Source organism: Ranitomeya variabilis, chromosome 2 (genome assembly GCF_051348905.1).
Source record: "Ranitomeya variabilis isolate aRanVar5 chromosome 2, aRanVar5.hap1, whole genome shotgun sequence".
NCBI classification, from domain to species: Eukaryota; Metazoa; Chordata; class Amphibia; order Anura; family Dendrobatidae; genus Ranitomeya; species Ranitomeya variabilis.
In genome coordinates this window covers 596,846,251-596,867,664 of record NC_135233.1, presented here as the reverse complement: position 1 = coordinate 596,867,664, position 21,414 = coordinate 596,846,251, and the positions used below count along the sequence as shown (strand labels likewise).

Genomic DNA, 21,414 nt, shown 5'->3' with positions numbered 1-21,414 from the left:
TGAACCAACTCTTCTGTATCTTCTACCGGAAAGTAATACCTTCTGCCTTGTTCCTGTTCCAATGGCAATTCTCCTTCTTCCTGGTCAAACTCTCCGTATTCCGACTCTGCTTCTGAAGAAACCTCCTGGTCTTCCTGTTCTGGATCCCTTCTTGGTCTCTTACGAGCCGGACTTGGACTGCTCCTATTCCGTTGGGACATAGAGGCCAGTGAATTTTGGATTTCTTCTCGGATTAGACTCCTCATCTCCGACAACATTGCTGGTTGTTCATCCCTGACAACCTTAGTGATACAAGAACTGCAGAGAGCTTTCTTGTATGCTTCTGAAAGCTTCATGTTGCACATGGAGCATCTCCTAGATTTTGCTCCCGCTTTGCCCGACTTTTTTGCCTGAGAAAGGGGAGTTTGAGTGGCCTCTTTATCCTACAATAAGAATGGCTCAGACTGCGTGCGGTCCTATGTAAGTAATATGCGCACTGCGCACTTACCCCAGTCTCCTCATTTCTGTCCTCCGCATTCTCTGTTGAGAAATGCCCCGTATATAAAATAAGCTTTTTTTAAATATAAGCAACCAAATGCGGGATATAGCAGCATCTGCCGCACTCACCCTTAGTCTCCGGCATTCTTTCCGACCGTCTGGCTAGCACAGACCACAACTCGTGTCCTGTAGCTCAAAAGCTTCTCCACACTTCAAATCTGGCGCTCCTTACTCCAGAAGGAACGCTGAATGAAACGCTGCGGCGCTCTGTGCTCAGCGCCCTTAAGGACGCTCACTTCCGCGTTCCACCAAGTGGAACGCACGCTGAGATGCCAGGAGGAGAGGGCGTCAGGCGCGCCCCGGATGTGACGTCACCTTACCTGTGCTGATACCGGAAGCACTGTCCGGTATATGATTCCTATTGCCGCGTTCCACGCTGTGGAACGCCCATCGCGCCTGCTGCTGGCGCCGGTTCTCCATGCGGCGCCTCTTCTCCTGGCGCCTGAACCGAGAGCCTCCCCCCGGGAGGAAGCAGTTCAACCCAGGAGCTCGTCCGCTCGACTGGTCTCTGGGCAGAGGGACTCCCCACCGGGGAGTTTCTTGCCTGGGGCTTAATACGGCGGGGGAAGGATATTGGCCTAGCCACACGATCCCCCGAGCCCTCCGGTCTGGTGAGTCTTCACGCTGTATAGCGCTGTTCCTCTCGTGTGTCCTTCCATGCAGGGACAGGAAAAACACTGAGGGAAAGGGGGAGGAGTGGGACATTTTAACCTCTCGTGTTGTGTTTCCTGTCCCTGCAAGGAGGAGGAGGACGTCCTCCATTGTGCTGTCAGGGGGACGTCCTGGAAAAGGCGGCAAGGCTGTGTAAAAACGCGCCCTTTCTGTCTCGATCCACCCCCTTTATGACACTGTAGAGTGTCATATTTGTCATCCGGGGGGCGGGCTGGGGGGCGGAGAGGAGGCGGCAGCTTCAGCTAGGCCGAAGCCGGGCCCTAAATTAGATGCCTGAGGCCCAGAAGGGCTCCAGGCCGGTGCGAAAGTCCGGGAGGGAGTCGGATGTGAACCGGACCCCTCCGGATTTAAAGGCAGGATGGCGGTGGGGCTATAAGCGGAAGGGGGAGCCCGGTAGGGGTCTCCCTGAGGCAGTATAGCGCTGGTGCTGCCGCAGAGACAGGGGCGCAGGGAGCCCTGTGTCTGTATGTGCCATGCCTGCCAGCACTCCCCCCGGCCCCAACAGGAGCCCGCAGCTGGGGTCCCTGGATGCAGGCGCAGTGTGCTGGCCCATTGCTGGGAGCTGTAGAATGCTGCCTGTACAGGCCCTACCTGAGGTGTCTCAACCTAATACCCCCAGAGGGGGATAGGGAGGGTGTTGTTGTCACCTTCAGGGGCCTTTATCCACGCCTCGACCTCAACCCAGAAACCAAAATGAATTGGGGAAGGAGGGGGGGTCTCGACTTCGAACCAACACCCGAGGGACTGGGGAAGGAGCAACATGGGGAATAGCCATCTCTACTTCAACAGGGCACCCTGTAATAGGGGGCCGAGGAAGGAGCCATGCCGGGAGTCTCACAGGAGACCCTCTTTTCTTCATCTGCAATCCCGTCGGAAAAAACGGAGTAAAAATCTTTTAGGTGTGCCTCCTATGCGACAATAAGCAAAAACTGGAGAAGGCTGATGCCGTCCAGGGGTGTATACTGCACAGGAGGAGCCACAGTTAATCTTTTTCAGATTATGCATAGTGTCGCCTCCTAGTGGACAGCAGCATAACACCCATGGTCCTGTGTCCCCCAATGAGGCGACAGAGTAATAACAAAATTTGATTCAAGTTTATAAGGTTTTGGCACCAAAACCGCTGTAAAACCTCATACCTGCGTTTTTTGCAGTATTTTTGCACTACACATTGCTTACAGATTTCTGAAAACTCAAACTTAGCTGGAACTGTGAATCGCAGCTGAAAATTTGCATTAAAAAAATGCTGCAATAACGCATTGTTTGAACACAACCTTAGGCTATGTGCACACGTTGCGGATTAGGAATTTCTGGTGCGGATTCTGCATCTCTTGGCAGAAAACGCACCTGCGGATTTGTCTTGTTTTTTTGTGTGGATTTTGATGCGGATTTTCTGCGTTTTTTTTACCCCTGCGGATTTCTATAATGGAATGGGTACAAACACGCTGCAGATCCGCAAAAAAGAAGTGACATGCTACGTCTTTTAATCCGCAGCGTTTCCGCACGGAATTTTCCACACCATCAGCACAGTGTTTTGGTTTTTTTTTCACATTGATTTACATTGTACTGTAAATCACTTCCCGATCTGCAGCGTTTCTGCACCGCAAAAAACGCTGCGGATCCGCTGGAAATCCCAACATATGCACATACCCTTAGGCTGGTTTCACAAATATGGTTCCAAACACAACAGCCCCATAGGCATAATATAAGGCTGTGGCGTTCGCCAATCGGTGCATTGCGATCCGTGCTTGGTGTGAAACCGGCATTGATGTGACGTGAACACTGTGGTTTTTCCTAAGTGTCTTTAGTGGCTTCTTCTTGTTCCATCAGGGTATGTTCACACAATGTGATCGTGCTGCGTTTTTTTGAGGGGGTCATTCATCCGAGTGGCCATTTTTTTTTTTTTTTTTTAAATAAACTGGAAGTACCCAAGCCATAAGTGGCATTAGTGATTGGGTAAGACAAAAACCAAACACTAAATACCATAATGTGTTGTAACAATCTTACCGGATGCAGATCTCCTACGTAATACTGCTTCAGCATCTCCCGTGCATCAACAGAATGGCCGACATCTTCAAAGCTCTCGGTAGCATCGGCGCCGGCCTGTTCGAACAGGACTTCCTCTCCTCCTGGATGCTGGGGAGACAAGCAGAGGGACCATAATGAAGTCTCTTCAAGTAGCCTGGTGCACAGGATGGAGTGACAAACCGGAATTTAGGATCACTCTCCTAAAACCCCAGCATTTCCATTAAGCTGGGGCCATAACGTTACTAGACTGTCTAGTATCGCATATCTTACCCAATCGGTTTGGAGCTAAAATACCAGTAACAGCCCATGTACGAGAGAGGCGCTGTTGAAAAAAAGAAATTGATGTTTTTCTAATCTTTGATAACTGTAGAGAAGCCATAGTAACAATGTTATTTAATTACAGGTTGTAGACCTAATAATTACAGGGGTAATTAATAATCACGTTTACAGAATATAAAACCATCCATAATAATCCATTCATTGAGGAGATATTTCAACACAGCACAGGATACACATCTCCCCGTGCCAGGAACAAAAAGCATTCCTTACACGTTCCCTTAGGCTCCAGCATCAGGTTCTACCAGTCACCCCTCCCCATTACTTTCCCAGAGTTAATTGTGGACCTTAATAAGGCTTCTTGTTAGATTCTGCTCAATTAGATCATAATGGTTACAAGCTGTGCCCCATACAGCAGAAGGGCACGATATGGATGAGCCTATCTACTGCCCAGGTACCAAATATATGTACACACTGACTGCACCAGCAGAATAGTGAGTGCAGCTCTGGGGTATAATACAGGATGTAACTCAGGATCAGTAATGTAATGTATGTAGACAGTGTCTGCACCAGCAGAATAGTGAGTGCAGCTCTGGGGTATAATACAGGATGTAACTCAGGATCAGTAATGTATGTACACAGTGACTGCACCAGCAGAATAGTGAGCGCAGCTCTGGAGTATAAAACAGGCTGTAACTTAAGTTCTAACACTGGGTATATAGGGAGATCATTCACTATACCGCAGCTATGAGGAATGGAATGGTGCAGATTTTTTTCTGGAGCTGATCACATCATTAAGGTAAATTAAGCACAGATAATAAGTTATTTCCTGTAATTGGTGTTTTCCTTTCAGCACCCGTGGTGTGAACTTATACCATCTGAACACAATGGTGTGAATCATCTGCATATGAAATAATTCAATCGCCACTCCCATTATCACCCACAATTAAACAAGCTAAAAAAGGGAAATGTGCAGTATTTCTCAGCAGATGGTGTCAGACATACAATGGTAATGATATGCTGTAAATACCAAGAGGCAATAGAGTGCGCCTCATCAGAGTCACTCTCAGAATAACGATTGCCTGCCCCACCTGCTATCCCAGATTCTGCTCCTAGTGACCCCATCTGATTATGCCAGGGAAAGCAGCCTCCGCTGGGCAAGGCATCCCAGGGTTTTTCTTAAGAGATCGCCCTTTTTCCTAACAACACTCCTGATGAAGAGTTAATGAAACGTGCGTTGGGGCGGTGGGAACGCTGCAGGCAGTAGGTGATATCTGCATGTAAGCCTTAATATGGCTATTTAAGTCTCCCTTTGCTACATACATGTTATGGAAAGTTTAACCCTGTGATTCCAGCTTCTCCCTGGGGTTTACCATATATTTATACTACATTATCCATCCTGCTGTTTTTTCACCTCCTGCATTTGCCAATATATGCATTTGCATCCAGTAGCATCCGTTTTTTAAGATTTTCTTTTTCATGTATGTCTTAATTTTCAATAATAAAAATCTTTTTTTAATGGGCATATACACTCCGTAGGTTTTCCTAATTTCTGTGTGTAGTTTGATATTGTTGTCTTGGTAGTTCGATAAGGTCTTGGTGTCCTGACATGAACATGGATGTTATTATTAGTACTGTGTAATTAAATTAGTGATATGTGTGAAATTAAACAAAGTTCGACCAACTCAATGCCCGACCAATGCAATTCATTTCCCCACTTTATTTACACTTGCAAGTGTGTATTTTTTTTTTTTTTTTATTTATTTATTTTTTTAACTCACATGAACTTATTTTGTTCAGAATAGTAATTATTTTTCAGACATAAATCTGTTTCAACAAAATAATTCGATCTAATTGTCCTTTTTTCCCCAAAAATGTTTTATGGTTTCACATGTCTTGTATTGTTCATGCTTGGAAAGGGAAAATAAAGCTGAACTTTGGGATCCTGAAAAACGCAGCAGCAAAACTTGCCTTTTATCTTCAGCTTTTTTACTGCCAAGAGATCTGGTTTTTACTGCATAAAAAAAGCAATGTGTGAACCTAGCCTAATAGGCACCGCTGAGGGTTTGCTGCAATGCCTCCAGTCCTAAAGATCCCAAGTTCCATCTACACTGATACATTGTAACAGATCGGAATGGGAGCTCCTGTTGCAAAAAGGAGAAAAGCACCCTGCTCCAATATCGGACGTTTTCTCGTAGGGACACTAAATTACCATCGTATATGTAAGATATATTGTGTGGGTCATGAGTATAGGGATGAGTATCGATGCCTGAAGGAGGGAAGAGAATGTTGCAAGAAAAATTACAGTGAAAGTTGGAAGTCGTTCTGAATGTGAGATCACATGACCAAGCCCAGGGCGAGTAAATCTGACGTTATCTGACCTCCCCACCCCTCAATTAATGTCCTCTACAACCTGAATTGATCGCTTTCATAGCAGAAGGGATTGTGACAATTGGCAAGGGGTATGGAAACCATATTATTGGCAGCAACTTTCAGCATAATAAAGGCGCCATCCAGTGCAAATGACAGGGGTTAGCCCCTTTTCTCTCCATTTACGAACTTGGTACATTTTGTACTGATGGTGAAAGGAGAGAGGCTGCAGGACATTCGGACACCTGCAGTGGCTCGCTTTCTCCGAAAACCGGAAACTCTGCTCGTTTTTAAGTCTGATTGGGGGCGGGGGGTCTGACCTATGGGACCATCACCACCACCGACCCAGATATCCGGACATATTTTATATCGCGGTCCAATTCAGAAATACTGACCATCATGAAATGATCCTGAGGCCATTATACACACATAACAGAAGCACGGCCGAGTAAATAACAATTTGCGCACACAATAGCACCGCCTGATGTACCACACCCCAATAATAGGTTCATAATGAGAAGGTCTGAACAGAATAATGCAGCTTAGGGCGCGTGGGGCTCGGTTTTGTAGAGTCATCTCTTTAATTAATGTCACAAGAGGTCTGTTGCGCATGCACATAATTTACTGCTGTGTGAATGTAAGATACGGGGCATGGCATGACGAACTTTTCACCCTGTGGAAAGCAGCAGTCCACCCTCCCTTTGGGCATTTTACTATTCCATGGGTAAAAAACGCGTGCCAAGTGCGGAAAATGGCTGTCAAAGTGTTGACAGGCTCACAGCGCCCTCATGTGGTGACTGTTGAGAATGGCATGCCACGTGTAATGCATATAGTCCTAAGGGGTAACACGTCGACTGGCGGAGACATTGGCATGGCCGGGCACCTGATCATTCCCCATTTTATTAGGAGGTTTTGAACACCATAAAGTGGAATATTATGTTCTTCCAAGAGTTGTACGGTGGAGGCGTTGTTTGTGGTGGAGCGCAGGAGAAGTCGAAAGGGCTGAAGAGGCTGCGAGAGGCAGGTAAGGCCAACTGGGGAGTAGAGGACTCGGCCTATTAGAGGCTCAAGTGAGGGAGAAAATAAAAAAAGGGAATTAGACCTACCGGTAATTTGGTTTCCAGGTAGTCCCTCAGGACAGCACCATGGAGGACGTCCTTCCTTGACCTATAGCGGGACAGGATCACAGAGAGGTTAAAAGGACCCTCCCACCTCCACCCTCCAGTGTTCTTTCAAAGTACCACCGAAGGATGGAAATGGTCTAAACGTGCCCTTACACACACGTGTGTAATAACCATTAAACGGCTTCATCTTAATTTCGAGCCATGGTGACCCGAAGGACGAACGATCTGCCGGTAGATTAATCCCGAACAATCCTAAAACAGAAACATAAGGGAGGGAACTATGGGTGCTGTCCTGAGGGACTACCTGGAAATGGAATTACCGGTAAGTCTAATTTCCCTTTTTCCATTACGTCCCTCAGGACAGCACCATGGAGAATACCAAAGCAACTCTCCCAGGGTGGGTACAGAAGCCCAGGAATCAAAGTCCCAGGCAAAAACCAGACTAAATATATAAAGGTTAACCAAAACCAAAGAACGTATATACAAAAAAAAACTACATAATGGTAATTTTATCACAAAATGTAAACTTTATTTAAATACAACATAAGAACAAAGAAGGTAACAGGATGGGGATGAGGTGAAGGACTAAACTGGAAAATGACTGCATATGAGCACACGGATATGTGTATCATGGGGGGTACATAGCCTAATAAAGAGTCAAATGTCTCAATGCCTGGCACTACATGTGAAGGCTAGTAAAAACAGGAGGGGGGAGAAAAGGGAGAGAAAAAAAGTAATCCCCAGAACTCAATGACCAGATGACCCTTAAGGTACACCCAGTCCTAACCCCACATAAAGATAATCAATATTGCACATGCATCTATAAAGTGCTTCAGTGATAATAAATGTGCCAGAGATAGCGTGCCACAATTAAAGCTTAAGGCTTACCCATGTGTGTGCAGGTCTGCGGTCAGATTCCAGTAAGAAGCCCCGACGCGCGTTTCGCGTGATGTGCTTCTTCGGGGGGCTGTGTGGGTACTGGATATGCAAGGTTTATATAGGGCTATGATGTAAAACACATTAATTCCTATTGGCGGTGATTGTGGCGCACGAGGAACGGTAAACCGCCATTGCCGCCCTCCTTCCGGCCATCTCAGCAGCGTCCAGTAAGGGGGAAATCCCCCATGACGTCAAAAGAACTGGACGTCGCTGTGTGAAGATGCCTTAGGAGGCGCGGCTTGTGCCGGAACCCATTGCGCGTGCGCACCACCGCGGTGGCCATTTTGGGAAAGGGAAAGACTGCTGGCATGATAGAAGTGAGTATAATGCAACCAAAGACGAACGTGTAACTGCCGCGCAGCATACAGAGGACAGACAGAGTGCGTATATATATCTTTACAAACTTAATAGAGAAAGGAGCGCATTTCAGAAACACTGGCAGTCAGGGCAGCCGATTCTGTGCTTTAAGTAGTCCATTCATTGCCTCAGATGTCTTCACTGCTGCTCCACTTGTAAAGATTGCGCACTCTTTAGGTGGCCATGGGGGCACCAAGTCCAAACGCCAATGAAGAGTAATACATATAAACGCACAAGACCACTATAAGGACAGAAAGGAAAAAACAAACAATATGAATAAAAATAAGAAATTAAAACCAGTTAAAAACATGAATCAACTAGAGAGACGGGTTATAGGAATGGAACAAAAGACAGCTTTTCATTAAGGCCATTCGGGGCCATCGTCCCTAACCTAACTATCCACTGACATTCAATTCTGGCTAGTAATTTTTTTAAGGTCACCACCCCGAATGCCAGCATGGACCCTATCAATGCCTCGTACTTTTAGGGCATCTGGGTTACAGTTATGTCTTGCTTTAAAGTGTCTCGGGATGGTCTTGAGCTCCGAGTCATCTATAACTTCCTTTGCGGACACAATGTCCCTGACATGTTCACGGACCCTGACACGGAGTTCGCGAGAGGTGAGGCCTACATAAATTAGATTACACGTACAGGTGGCATAATAGACCACAAACGTGGTGCTACAGGAAATATAACTCATAATACGGTACTCCCTACCCTCACCTGCCGCCGAGAATGTAGTGGCCCGTATAATATTTCTACATGCTTTACAGGAGCCGCATGGAAAGCAACCCCACCTTGGGGGGCCTGAACCAAAGATTCGGGGAGAGGGCATGCTGTAATGGCTCCGCACCAGTTGGTCTCTAATACTTCTGCCTCTCCTTGCTGTAAGGAGAGGTCGGTCAGGTAAGATTCCGTTGAGTGTTGGTTCAGTTTTTAACACAGACCAGTGTCTCTGTAGGACTTCTCTGATATCATCCCATTTGTTGTTAAAAGTGGAGATGAATCTCAGTGGTTGCTCTTTTTTAGGAGCCGCCACTGAGGTCCCACAGAGAAGTCGATCTCTAGGGGTGCTTTTAGCACGGAAGTAACCCCTTTTAATAGATCTTCCACTGTACCCCCGATCCCGGAAGCGATCAGAAAGGTCACGGGCCTGGCCCTCAAAGACTCCATCCGTGGAGCAAATCCGTTTCATTCTAAGAAATTGGCCCACAGGTATAGCACGTATTGTGGAGCTAGTATGTGCAGAGGTGGAATGCAATAATGCATTCACAGATGTCTCTTTTCTAAACACATCAGTTTGAATTGCCCCGTCCTCACGTCTACAGATCTTAATATCCAGAAAGTCTATGCTTTCTGCAGCAATTCTATGTGTAAGGCGGATATTCCGATCATTCCGATTTAGTCCACGGATGAAGTCACGAAGGCCAGGCTCGGGACCCTGCCAAATTAACAAAACGTCATCAATATAACGATACCAGCACTGCACATGGGAAGCGGCACATGCGCCCTCACCGAAAATCTCCCTCTCCCAAAATCCGAGAAAGAGATTAGCGTACGAAGGCGCACATGCCGCGCCCATGGCAGTGCCACGGTTCTGTAAAAAATACCGGTCCTTAAACGTAAAAAAATTGTGTGTTAAAACAAAATGAAGAAGCTCTAGGATCAGGGTGCACAGTGGAAGACCTAAATTGCTCATGTTCAAAAAGAACTCAACGGGTAGGGAGTACCGTATTATGAGTTATATTTCCTGTAGCACCACGTTTGTGGTCTATTATGCCACCTGTACGTGTAATCTAATTTATGTAGGCCTCACCTCTCGCGAACTCCGTGTCAGGGTCCGTGAACATGTCAGGGACATTGTGTCCGCAAAGGAAGTTATAGATGACTCGGAGCTCAAGACCATCCCGAGACACTTTAAAGCAAGACATAACTGTAACCCAGATGCCCTAAAAGTACGAGGCATTGATAGGGTCCATGCTGGCATTCGGGGTGGTGACCTTAAAAAATTACTAGCCAGAATTGAATGTCAGTGGATAGTTAGGTTAGGGACGATGGCCCCGAATGGCCTTAATGAAAAGCTGTCTTTTGTTCCATTCCTATAACCCGTCTCTCTAGTTGATTCATGTTTTTAACTGGTTTTAATTTCTTATTTTTATTCATATTGTTTGTTTTTTCCTTTCTGTCCTTATAGTGGTCTTGTGCGTTTATATGTATTACTCTTCATTGGCGTTTGGACTTGGTGCCCCCATGGCCACCTAAAGAGTGCGCAATCTTTACAAGTGGAGCAGCAGTGAAGACATCTGAGGCAATGAATGGACAACTTAAAGCACAGAATCGGCTGCCCTGACTGCCAGTGTTTCTGAAATGCGCTCCTTTCTCTATTAAGTTTGTAAAGATATATATACGCACTCTGTCTGTCCTCTGTATGCTGCGCGGCAGTTACACGTTCGTCTTTGGTTGCATTATACTCACTTCTATCATGCCAGCAGTCTTTCCCTTTCCCAAAATGGCCACCGCGGTGGTGCGCACGCGCAATGGGTTCCGGCACAAGCCGCGCCTCCTAAGGCATCTTCACACAGCGACGTCCAGTTCTTTTGACGTCATGGGGGATTTCCCCCTTACTGGACGCTGCTGAGATGGCCGGAAGGAGGGCGGCAATGGCGGTTTACCGTTCCTCGTGCGCCACAATCACCGCCAATAGGAATTAATGTGTTTTACATCATAGCCCTATATAAACCTTGCATATCCAGTACCCACACAGCCCCCCGAAGAAGCACATCACGCGAAACGCACGTCGGGGCTTCTTACTGGAATCTGACCGCAGACCTGCACACACATGGGTAAGCCTTAAGCTTTAATTGTGGCACGCTATCTCTGGCACATTTATTATCACTGAAGCACTTTATAGATGCATGTGCAATATTGATTATCTTTATGTGGGGTTAGGACTGGGTGTACCTTAAGGGTCATCTGGTCATTGAGTTCTGGGGATTACTTTTTTTCTCTCCCCTTTTCTCCCCCCTCCTGTTTTTACTAGCCTTCACATGTAGTGCCAGGCATTGAGACATTTGACTCTTTATTAGGCTATGTACCCCCCATGATACACATATCCGTGTGCTCATATGCAGTCATTTTCCAGTTTAGTCCTTCACCTCATCCCCATCCTGTTACCTTCTTTGTTCTTATGTTGTATTTAAATAAAGTTTACATTTTGTGATAAAATTACCATTATGTAGTTTTTTTTGTATATACGTTCTTTGGTTTTTGTTAACAAGTATATACTTGGGAGTTTTTGGTACTCCCGAGTGGCTTTCCCCTTTTGGGGTGCTATGGGCACTCCAGATAGAAGGGAGCGTGGTATTCCTAATTACATCCACAAGTTCGGTTTTTGTTACAAATAAATATATAAAGGATCTGAAAGATCAGAAAAAACAGATATCCAAAGAGATCCGCAAAGAAAATCACTGTAGTGAGTGCGTGGTATACATCTATAATGGCCAATTTCAGTATGAATGTGGTAAACGAAATAAGCATCAGAAACAGAGAGGGAAATTCACCCATTGTACTCCAATACCAATAATGAACCACAGCAAGTTATTTATTGTGATAGATACTTATAGACATCGCAGCCCCCGAATAGAGTTAGAAAACCTTATTGCCCAGCAAAATATGGTGAAAGTCACAGCCACCACACAATGAGGACTGTACCGACCAATAATAAGCTGCATGTGCTTATAACCCAGGACTGTTCCTTCATCGGTCCTTCTGGGCTCAGGTTAAGCCTTGGTTACAGACCAGCTTACCGTACTACAAGGAGACCTGCAGGACAGAGGCCCTGGACTGCGGAAAGATCAAACCAATAACCGTTAGTACATGGATAATGGCAGAGCATTGGGATGTACGCACATTACTCATCCAGGAGATCACGTCTATTCCAAATCCTTAGATGTCTAACCCCAAGTAAGGGTTATATATTATTGAAACTAAGGAATACACCATCCGGCAGGTAATATCTCCTGCCATTACCAACGTCGGGCTTCTCATTAGAAGCGCTGAAAGAGAAACATGGATCATCACTCCTGTTTTACTGATGTTAGACACAGGGAGTCTGGACTCTGAATCAATGAAGGTGGTGGTGCTAGTAAAAATCTTCCGACACTTGAAATTATTCGGAACTGCATTTATACGAGTCATTAGTCCAGACATTATAAATATGTCAACTTATTTGTCCATATATGCATATTACGCTCATACATATCCCAAGAGGCAATCTTCTCAGGGATCTTTATACACTCAGACTGCCATTGTGGGAGTAACCATATTCCATGGCTAGAGAAAAGTAGGTTTCATCCTCATCACAGCGGGAGATTATCTACTGTGAGGCGCCCTGGATACAGTTTCATTTATCTTAGGAGCCGTGACTGCTGTAAGAGCCGTATGAGCCGTATGGGATCCTCTGCCACACGACACAGTGCTGCTGCTTCACCACAAGGTACAGAAGCCAGTGCTTATGTCCCTGGAAAACAAAACGCAACAGACTTATGGGACAAGAAACTATCTATCTGATTGCCGAATGTGGAGTTTGGGAAGGATTAATAATAACAACAACAATAAACTTTATTTATATATAGTGTCCACATATTCCGCCGCGCTTACAGTTTGACAGTCTCAAACACAACAGTCATAAGTAACAACCATATAATAATTAAAGCAAAATAAAACGACCCTGCTCGTGAGAGCTCACAATCTACCATGAGGCGGGAAAGATACAAAGTACAGGTGTGTATCAATAATGTTGTATTTACAATGATGGCACAGCCATCTTCAGGGGGTGGGGGATAGATGGAGATAGAGAATGGGCTACACACAAACAAAAATAAAATGACTGATTAGGGAACGTGATAGGCCGCTCTGAACAAATGTGTTTTGAGGGTGCCCCTAAAACTATGCAAATCGTAGATGGTCCTAATATCTTAGGGCAAAGCATTCCGAGGCTGAAGGAATCCTTTCCTTCAAGTCATGGGATTTTCTGCTCCCTGGACAGTAGTATGTCCTTTTATAGGATGTACCAAAATGACGTATGTCATCTTTTAAAGCTAATCTATCTATCTATCTATATATATATATATATATATATATATATATATATATATATATATATATATATATATATTATAATATCTATATCTATATAAGGGGTACTTCCGTCTTTCTGTCGGCAACTTCCGTCACGGATATTTATTCGCTGATTGGTCGCGCCAGCTGCCTGTCATGGCTGCCGCGACCAATCAGCGACGGCCAAAGTCCGATTAGTCCCTCCCTACTCCCCTGCAGTCAGCGCCCGCTCCATACGCCTCGCAGTCACCGCTCAGAGGGTTAATGCCAGCGGTAACGGACCACATTATGCCGCGGGTAACTCACTCCGTTACCGCCGCTATTAACCCTGTGTGACCAAGTTTTTACTATTGAGGCTGCCTATGCAGCCTCAATAGTAAAAACATCTAATGTTAAAAATAATAATAAAAAAAAAATTAAATCATTATATACTCCCCTTCCGCCGCCTTTCCGACGCTCCGGTGACCGGTCCATGCAAGTGGCAGGTTCCGGTGCTAAGATTGGTGTGCGCCAAGGACCTGCCATGACGTCACGGTCATGTGACCGTGACGTTATCACAGGCCCTGCGTGCCAAGGACCTGCTGTAACATCACAGTCATGTGACCGCGACGTCATCACACCCTGGGACCGGAAGCTGCCGCCTGAACCGAACACAGGCGACAGAACTACAAGGGGCCCCTCGGAAGGGGAGTATATGTTTATTTTTTAACCTGTGACATACGTGGCTGGGCAATATACTACGTGGCTCTGTGCTGTACACTACATCACTGGGCAATATACTACGTGGCTGGGCAATATAATATGTGGCTCTGTGCTGTATACTACGTCACTGGGCAATATACTACGTCACTGGGCAATATACTACGTGGCTCTGTGCTGTATACTACGTCGCTGTGCAATATACTACGTGGCTCTGTGCTGTATACTACGTCACTGGGCAATATACTACGTCACTGGGCAATATACTACGTCACTGGGCAATATACTACGTCACTGGGCAATATACTACGTGGCTCTGTGCTGTATACTACGTCACTGGGCAATATACTACGTCACTGGGCAATATACTACGTCACTGGGCAATATACTACGTGGACATGCATATTCTAGAATACCCGATGCGTTAGAATCGGGCCACCATCTAGTTATGTAATAGACTTGCCTTTAGCACTCTGTTATGACCTGGTGGTTAAGGAGCAACATGGGACGAGCTCTGAGGAGGTGGTATCTGTACTGACCGCAGTTCCTAATCCTAACACCAACACTAGAAGTAGCCGTGGGATGTTCCTGTCACTCCCTAGACACCTCGTCACAGCCTGAGAACTAACTACCCCTAAAGATGGAAACAGAAAGCTATCTTGCCTCAGAGAAAACCCCAAAGGAAAGATAGCCCCCCACAAATATTGACTGAGTGGAGAGGGAAATGACATACACAGAATGAAAACAAGATGTAGCAAAGGAGGCCAATTCTAACTAAATAGACAGGATAGAAAAGGATACTGTGCAGTCAGTATTAAAAGCTAAAAATCCACACAGAGTTTACAAAAAATCTCCACACCGACTCACGGTGTGGAGGGGCAAATCTGCTTCCCCAGAGCTTCCAGCTAAGCTGAATATATCATACTGACAAGCTGGACAAGAAAAAACACAACATGAGCTGAACGATTAAGTCCACAGCAAGTGGACAACAAAAAGAAAAGCAATGACTTATCTTTGCTGAAATGGACAGGCTATCAGAGAAATCCAAGGAGAGATCTGAATCCAACCAAGAAACATTGACAGCTGGCACTGGCTGAAGACTAGAGCCAGGCTAAATAGCAGAGCCAGGAGAGACGATCAGTGGAAGCAGCTGCAATGCTAAACCCAAGGAGCAGCAGTTCCACTCAAAACCACCAGAGGGAGCCCAAGGGCAGAACTCACAAGAGTGCCATTTACAACCACCGGAGGGAGCCCAAGAACGGAATTCACAACAGCACTCTAAGTAGAACCTACCTGAGAGATCTGTTCCAAACAGAAGAAATGCAGATTTTACTAAGCCAATTCACACATATCTGTTTGCTTGATTAAGCCCTGTTGTAAAGAATGAAGTAACAGAAGCTGGATCTGGGTCCAAAACACAAGGACTCCATATCCAGAGTTAAGGCCCAAGACAAAAATGTGAAGTGGTAGGCCTATGATACAATGCGCGGCCACACAACAAGGCACCAGACAGAAGGTCTGACCCAGTGGCTCACAGCCAGAGGTGAAAAAGGCACCAAGCCCGACACACTAATGATACCCCCTGAGGTAAAGGGCACCAAAACCCTATGATGTAATATGATGCATATAGGAATTTTGAAGCAATATAATGCAATATGATGTCCAAAGGCACTATTAATTAATCTGATTCAATACGATGCAATATGATGCACATAGGAATAATGAAGCAGTATGATGCAATATGATGCATGAAGTAACTATGAAGCGCTATGGTGCATATAGGAACAATGAAGCACTCTGATGCATATAGGAGCTATGAAGCAATATGCTGTAATATAATGCACAAAGGCAATATGAAGTGCTAGGATGCATATAGGAACCTTGAAGCAATATGATGCATAAAGGCAATATGAGCACTATGATGCATATAGGAACCATGAAGCAATATGATGCAATATGATACATGAAGTCTGCAGTGTGATTTCTAGAAGTGTGTTCTAAAAGTGTGGATTACATTAGAATTAAAACCTGAAAGATGTATACAGACTGTGCCCTGCTACCTGCCACCATCGCACTCTAACAAGCATCTCTATTCTTCCAACAGGTATGTTCATCCAGCTCTCCTATGAAGCGCACATAATACATCACCCAGCTTTGAGCATAGACTTTCCCCTGCTCCTAGCATTGTGATGGTATGTTCATCCAGCTCTCCTATGAAGCGCACATAATACATCACCCAGCTTTGCGCATAGACTTTCCCCTGCTCCTAGCATTGTGATGGTATGTTCATCCAGCTCTCCTATGAAGCGCACATAATACATCACCCAGCTTTGCGCATAGACTTTCCCCTGCTCCTAGCATTGTGATGGTATGTTCATCCAGCTCTCCTATGAAGCGCACATAATACATCACCCAGCTTTGCGCATAGACTTTCCCCTGCTCCTAGCATTGTGATGGTATGCCTTTCAGCTAACCCCCAACTTACTCTGTGATATTTATGACCTTGTTTACTTAGTCTTGATTGTATGCATCTGGTCGACCCTTAATTCTCTGACCAAGATGAGCAGAGACCACTCCTCTCTGCTCCACACCTGACCGCACTTAGTTTTCCATATATTGCATAGCACAAGTCTGCAGGACTTTAGTCTGCAGTGTGATTTCTAGAAGTGTGTTCTAAAAGTGTGGATTACATTAGAATTAAAACCTGAATTGAACCTGAAGGGAACTGGCCAGTCACTGCAAACAATGTTTCTGTTTGTTGTCACTTTTACCCCTATAATCTTTCACTTTCTGCTACCTCCCCCAATCCCCACACCAAGTAAGGAACTGTTCATCTCCTCTTCAATCCTCCCCATCCATCTCACCTCCTCCTCAGAACTGTTCCTTAACATACAATCCTCTGTCTCAAAACACAGGCAGCCCCCTCATGCTCTCTCCTGCTCCCACCTGCTAACACTTTCTCTTCTCCTTCTCACTGCTGGTGATATCTCTCCAAATCCTGGTCCTCCTCACCATATTCCCAGTCATTTCTGCCTCCCATCCACGCTCCATCACAAACTTCCGTAACCTCTCTAACCTTATACCCATTCGCCCAGCCCCCGCTTCCCCAGTCCCACTAACAGGAGCTCTGTGGAACGCTCGCTCTGTCTGTAACAAGCTTTCCTACATCCATGATCTTTTTGTTACTACCAAACTTTCCTTCCTCGCCATCACCGAAACCTGGCTCACCCCTTCTGACACGGCCTCCCCTGCTGCACTCTCTTACGGTGGCTTCCACCTTTCTCACACACCCCGCCCCAGCAGCAAGCATGGTGGAGGAGTTGGTTTTCTCCTGTCAGATAACTGCTCCTTCACCCCAATCCCACTGCCACCCTGTTACCCTCCCTTCCTTTGAGGTGCACTCTGTGCGCATCTACTCCCCCTCCAACCGGCTGTCATTTACCGCCCCCCAGGGCCAGCCACCACCTTCTTTGACCACTTCACCACCTGGCTACTTCATTTCCTTTCTGAGTACATAAGGGCCTGCTACATGAATAGACAAACCACCAGAATGTATAGTTCAAAAGATGAATAAAAAAACCTTTATTAATACAACATGGTTAAAACCAGGTGCTAGTATTACACCCATTAGAACATTAAAAGAATGCCTCCAGTCATAGTGATCAGGGCTCAAGCAACCACCACTTGATGCCTAATATATTGACACACAGCATGTGATTGTCATAATGGCAATAGGGTAAATAGTAAAGGAGAAAGTTAATACATTATGAAACACTGTTATACTGACTATACCCAAAAGAATTTAGGCATATATATGTTACTTAAGTAGCTAAAATAAATGCCAGATGGAAGTAGTCACAAGAAAAACTAATATAATGTAGCTGTTATAACATCTCCTGAACAAATTTACCTAATGGAGGCTGCACGAGACCTGAGGGTTCCCCAACGCGCGTTTCAAATTGAATTCTTCTTCCGGGGGTGAACCCCCGGAAGAAGAATTCAATTTGAAACCCGCGTTGGGGAACCCTCAGGTCTCGTGCAGCCTCCATTAGGTAAATTTGTTCAGGAGATGTTATAACAGCTACATTATATTAGTTTTTCTTGTGACTACTTCCATCTGGCATTTATTTTAGCTACTTAAGTAACATATATATGCCTAAATTCTTTTGGGTATAGTCAGTATAACAGTGTTTCATAATGTATTAACTTTCTCCTTTACTATTTACCCTATTGCCATTATGACAATCACATGCTGTGTGTCAATATATTAGGCATCAAGTGGTGGTTGCTTGAGCCCTGATCACTATGACTGGAGGCATTCTTTTAATGTTCTAATGGGTGTAATACTAGCACCTGGTTTTAACCATGTTGTATTAATAAAGGTTTTTTTATTCATCTTTTGAACTATACATTCTGGTGGTTTGTCTATTCATGTAGCAGGCCCTTATGTACTCAGGTTATCTTGAATGTGTTCATATATATTTGTTGGACTAATATGCATTCATTTCCTTTCTGCGGACATCCCCACTATCATCATGGGCGATTTCAACATACCCATTGACACTTCCCTCTCAGCTGCCACTAAACTTCTATCTCTCTCTTCCTCCTTCGGCCTCACTCAATGGTCTTCTGCAGCCACTCACAAAGATGGTCACACACTGGACCTCATCTTCACCCGCCTCTGCTCCCTATCTAACCTCTCTAACTCGCCTCTTCCTCTCTCTGACCACAACCTTCTCACATTCTCATCTCTCTCCACTCCATGTCTAGAGTCCCCACCCCACAAACTTTCACACCCTCGCAGAAATCTTAAACATCTTGACCTACATTCATTCTCTGAATCCCTCCTCCCTCTCACAGACATAAGTTCCATACACAATGCGGATGACGCTGACGCTCTATATAACACCACAATAGCTGTAGCTTTGGAATCTGCTGCCCCACTTACACATACCAAAGCTCGCAAAATCAACAGACAGCCCTGGCACACCAGCCTGACCAAAGAACTGAGGCAAGCTTCCAGGGCTGCTGAGCGCAGATGGAAAAGATCCCACTCCAACGACCACTTAATCGCATTCAAACAGTCCCTCACTACTTTCAAGACCGCACTCGCCACAGCTAAACAAACCTACTTCTCATCTCTCATATCCTCCCTGTCTCACAACCCTAAACAGTTATTCAACACCTTCAATTCTCTCCTCCGTCCCCCAGCACCTCCTCCCTCCTCACTTATCTCTGCTGAAGACTTTGCCTCATTCTTCAAGCAGAAGATTGATAACATCAGAGACAGTTTTGGTCAACAAGCCCCAGAGCCCTTCCTCCCAACTTCCCTACCCTCCACCTCCAAAACCAACTACTCCACCATTACAGAAGATCAACTCGCCACTCTACTCTCAAGATCGCATCTCACCACCTGTGCACTTGACCCGCTCCCAACCCACCTCATCCCAAACCTCACCACAATCTTCATCCCAACCCTAACCCATCTCTTCAACCTATCACTAACAAATGGTGTTTTCCCCTCAAGCTTTAAACATGCCTCCATCACACCTATCCTCAAAAAGCCCTCTCTTGACCCATCCTCTGTATCTAGCTATCGCCCTATATCACTTCTCCCCTATGCCTCAAAACTACTGGAACAACACGTCTACCTTGAACTGTCCTCCCATCTCTCTTCTTGCTCCCTCTTTGACCGCTTACAATCTGGCTTCCGGTCACACCATTCCACTGAAACTGCCCTAACTAAGGTCACCACTGACCTTTTAACCGCCAAGAGCAAGCGACACTACTCTGTTCTCCTCCTCCTCGACCTGTCGGCTGCCTTTGACACAGTGGACCATTCCCTATTATTACAGACCCTCTCATCCCTTGGCATCACAGACTTGGCCCTATCCTGGATCTCATCATACCTAACAGACCGGACATTCAGCGTCTCCCACTCACACACCACCTCCTCACCTCGCCCCCTCTCTGTCGGAGTCCCACAAGGTTCAGTCCTTGGGCCCCTGCTCTTCTCCATTTACACCTTTGGCCTGGGACAGCTCATAGAATCTCATGGCTTTCAGTATCACCTCTATGCTGATGACACACAGATCTACATCTCTGGACCAGATATCACCTCCCTACTAACCAGAATCCCTCAATGTCTGTCCACTATTTCATCCTTCTTCTCCGCTAGATTTCTGAAACTTAACATGGACAAAACAGAATTCATCATCTTTCCCCCATCTCACGTGACCCCCCCAACGAACCTATCCATTACAGTAAATGGCTGCCCACTCTCCCCAGTCCCACAAGCTCGCTGCCTCGGGGTTATCCTTGACGCTGATCTCTCCTTCAAACCACATATCCAAGCCCTTTCCACTTCCTGCCGACTTCAACTCAAAAATATTGCACGAATCCGTTCATTCCTCAACCAAGAATCTGCAAAAACCCTAGTCCATGCCCTCATCATCTCTCGTCTTGACTACTGCAACCTCCTGCTCTGTGGCCTCCCCTCAAACACTCTCGCACCCCTCCAATCTATTCTAAACTCTGCTGCCCGACTAATCCACCTGTCCCCCCGCTATTCTCCGGCCTCTCCCCTCTGTCAATCCCTTCACTGGCTCCCCATTGCCCAGAGACTCCAGTACAAAACCCTAACCATGACGTACAAAGCCATCCACAACCTGTCTCCTCCTTACATCTGTGACCTCATCTCCCGGTACTTTCCTACACGCAACCTCCGATCCTCACAAGATCTCCTTCTCTACTCCCCTCTTATCTCCTCTTCCCACAATCGTATACAAGATTTCTCTCGCGTATCACCCCTACTCTGGAACCCTCTACCACAACACATCAGACTCTCGCCCACCATCGAAACCTTCAAAAAGAATCTGAAGACCCACCTCTTCCGACAAGCCTACAACCTGCAGTAACCACCGATCAACCAACCGCTGCACGATCAGCTCTATCCTCACCTACTGTATTCTCACCCATCCCTTGTAGATTGTGAGCCCTCGCGGGCAGGGTCCTCACTCCTCCTGTACCAGTTATGACTTGTATTGTTCAAGATTATTGTACTTGTTTTTATTATGTATACCCCTCCTCACTTGTAAAGCGCCATGGAATAAATGGCGCTATAACAATAAATAATAATAATAATAATAATAATAATAATAATAATAATAATAATAATAATAATAATATGAAGCGCTATGATGCATATAGGAACCATGAAGCAATATGATGCAATAAGATGCAGAAAGGCAATATGAAGCATTCTGATGCATAAAGGAACCATGAAGCAATATGATGC

General features: G+C 45.6%; 1 protein-coding gene across 1 annotated transcript in view; it reads right to left on the bottom strand.

The window, feature by feature from the left end:
- Positions 1 to 21,414, bottom strand: part of CYB5B (cytochrome b5 type B) — a 57,247-nt gene that overhangs the window by 21,265 nt on the left and 14,568 nt on the right. The window contains exon 2 of the mRNA XM_077288522.1: positions 3,214 to 3,342. Within this exon, the coding sequence (XP_077144637.1) occupies positions 3,214 to 3,342 (129 nt within the window). The remainder of the gene's footprint in view (positions 1 to 3,213; positions 3,343 to 21,414) is intronic.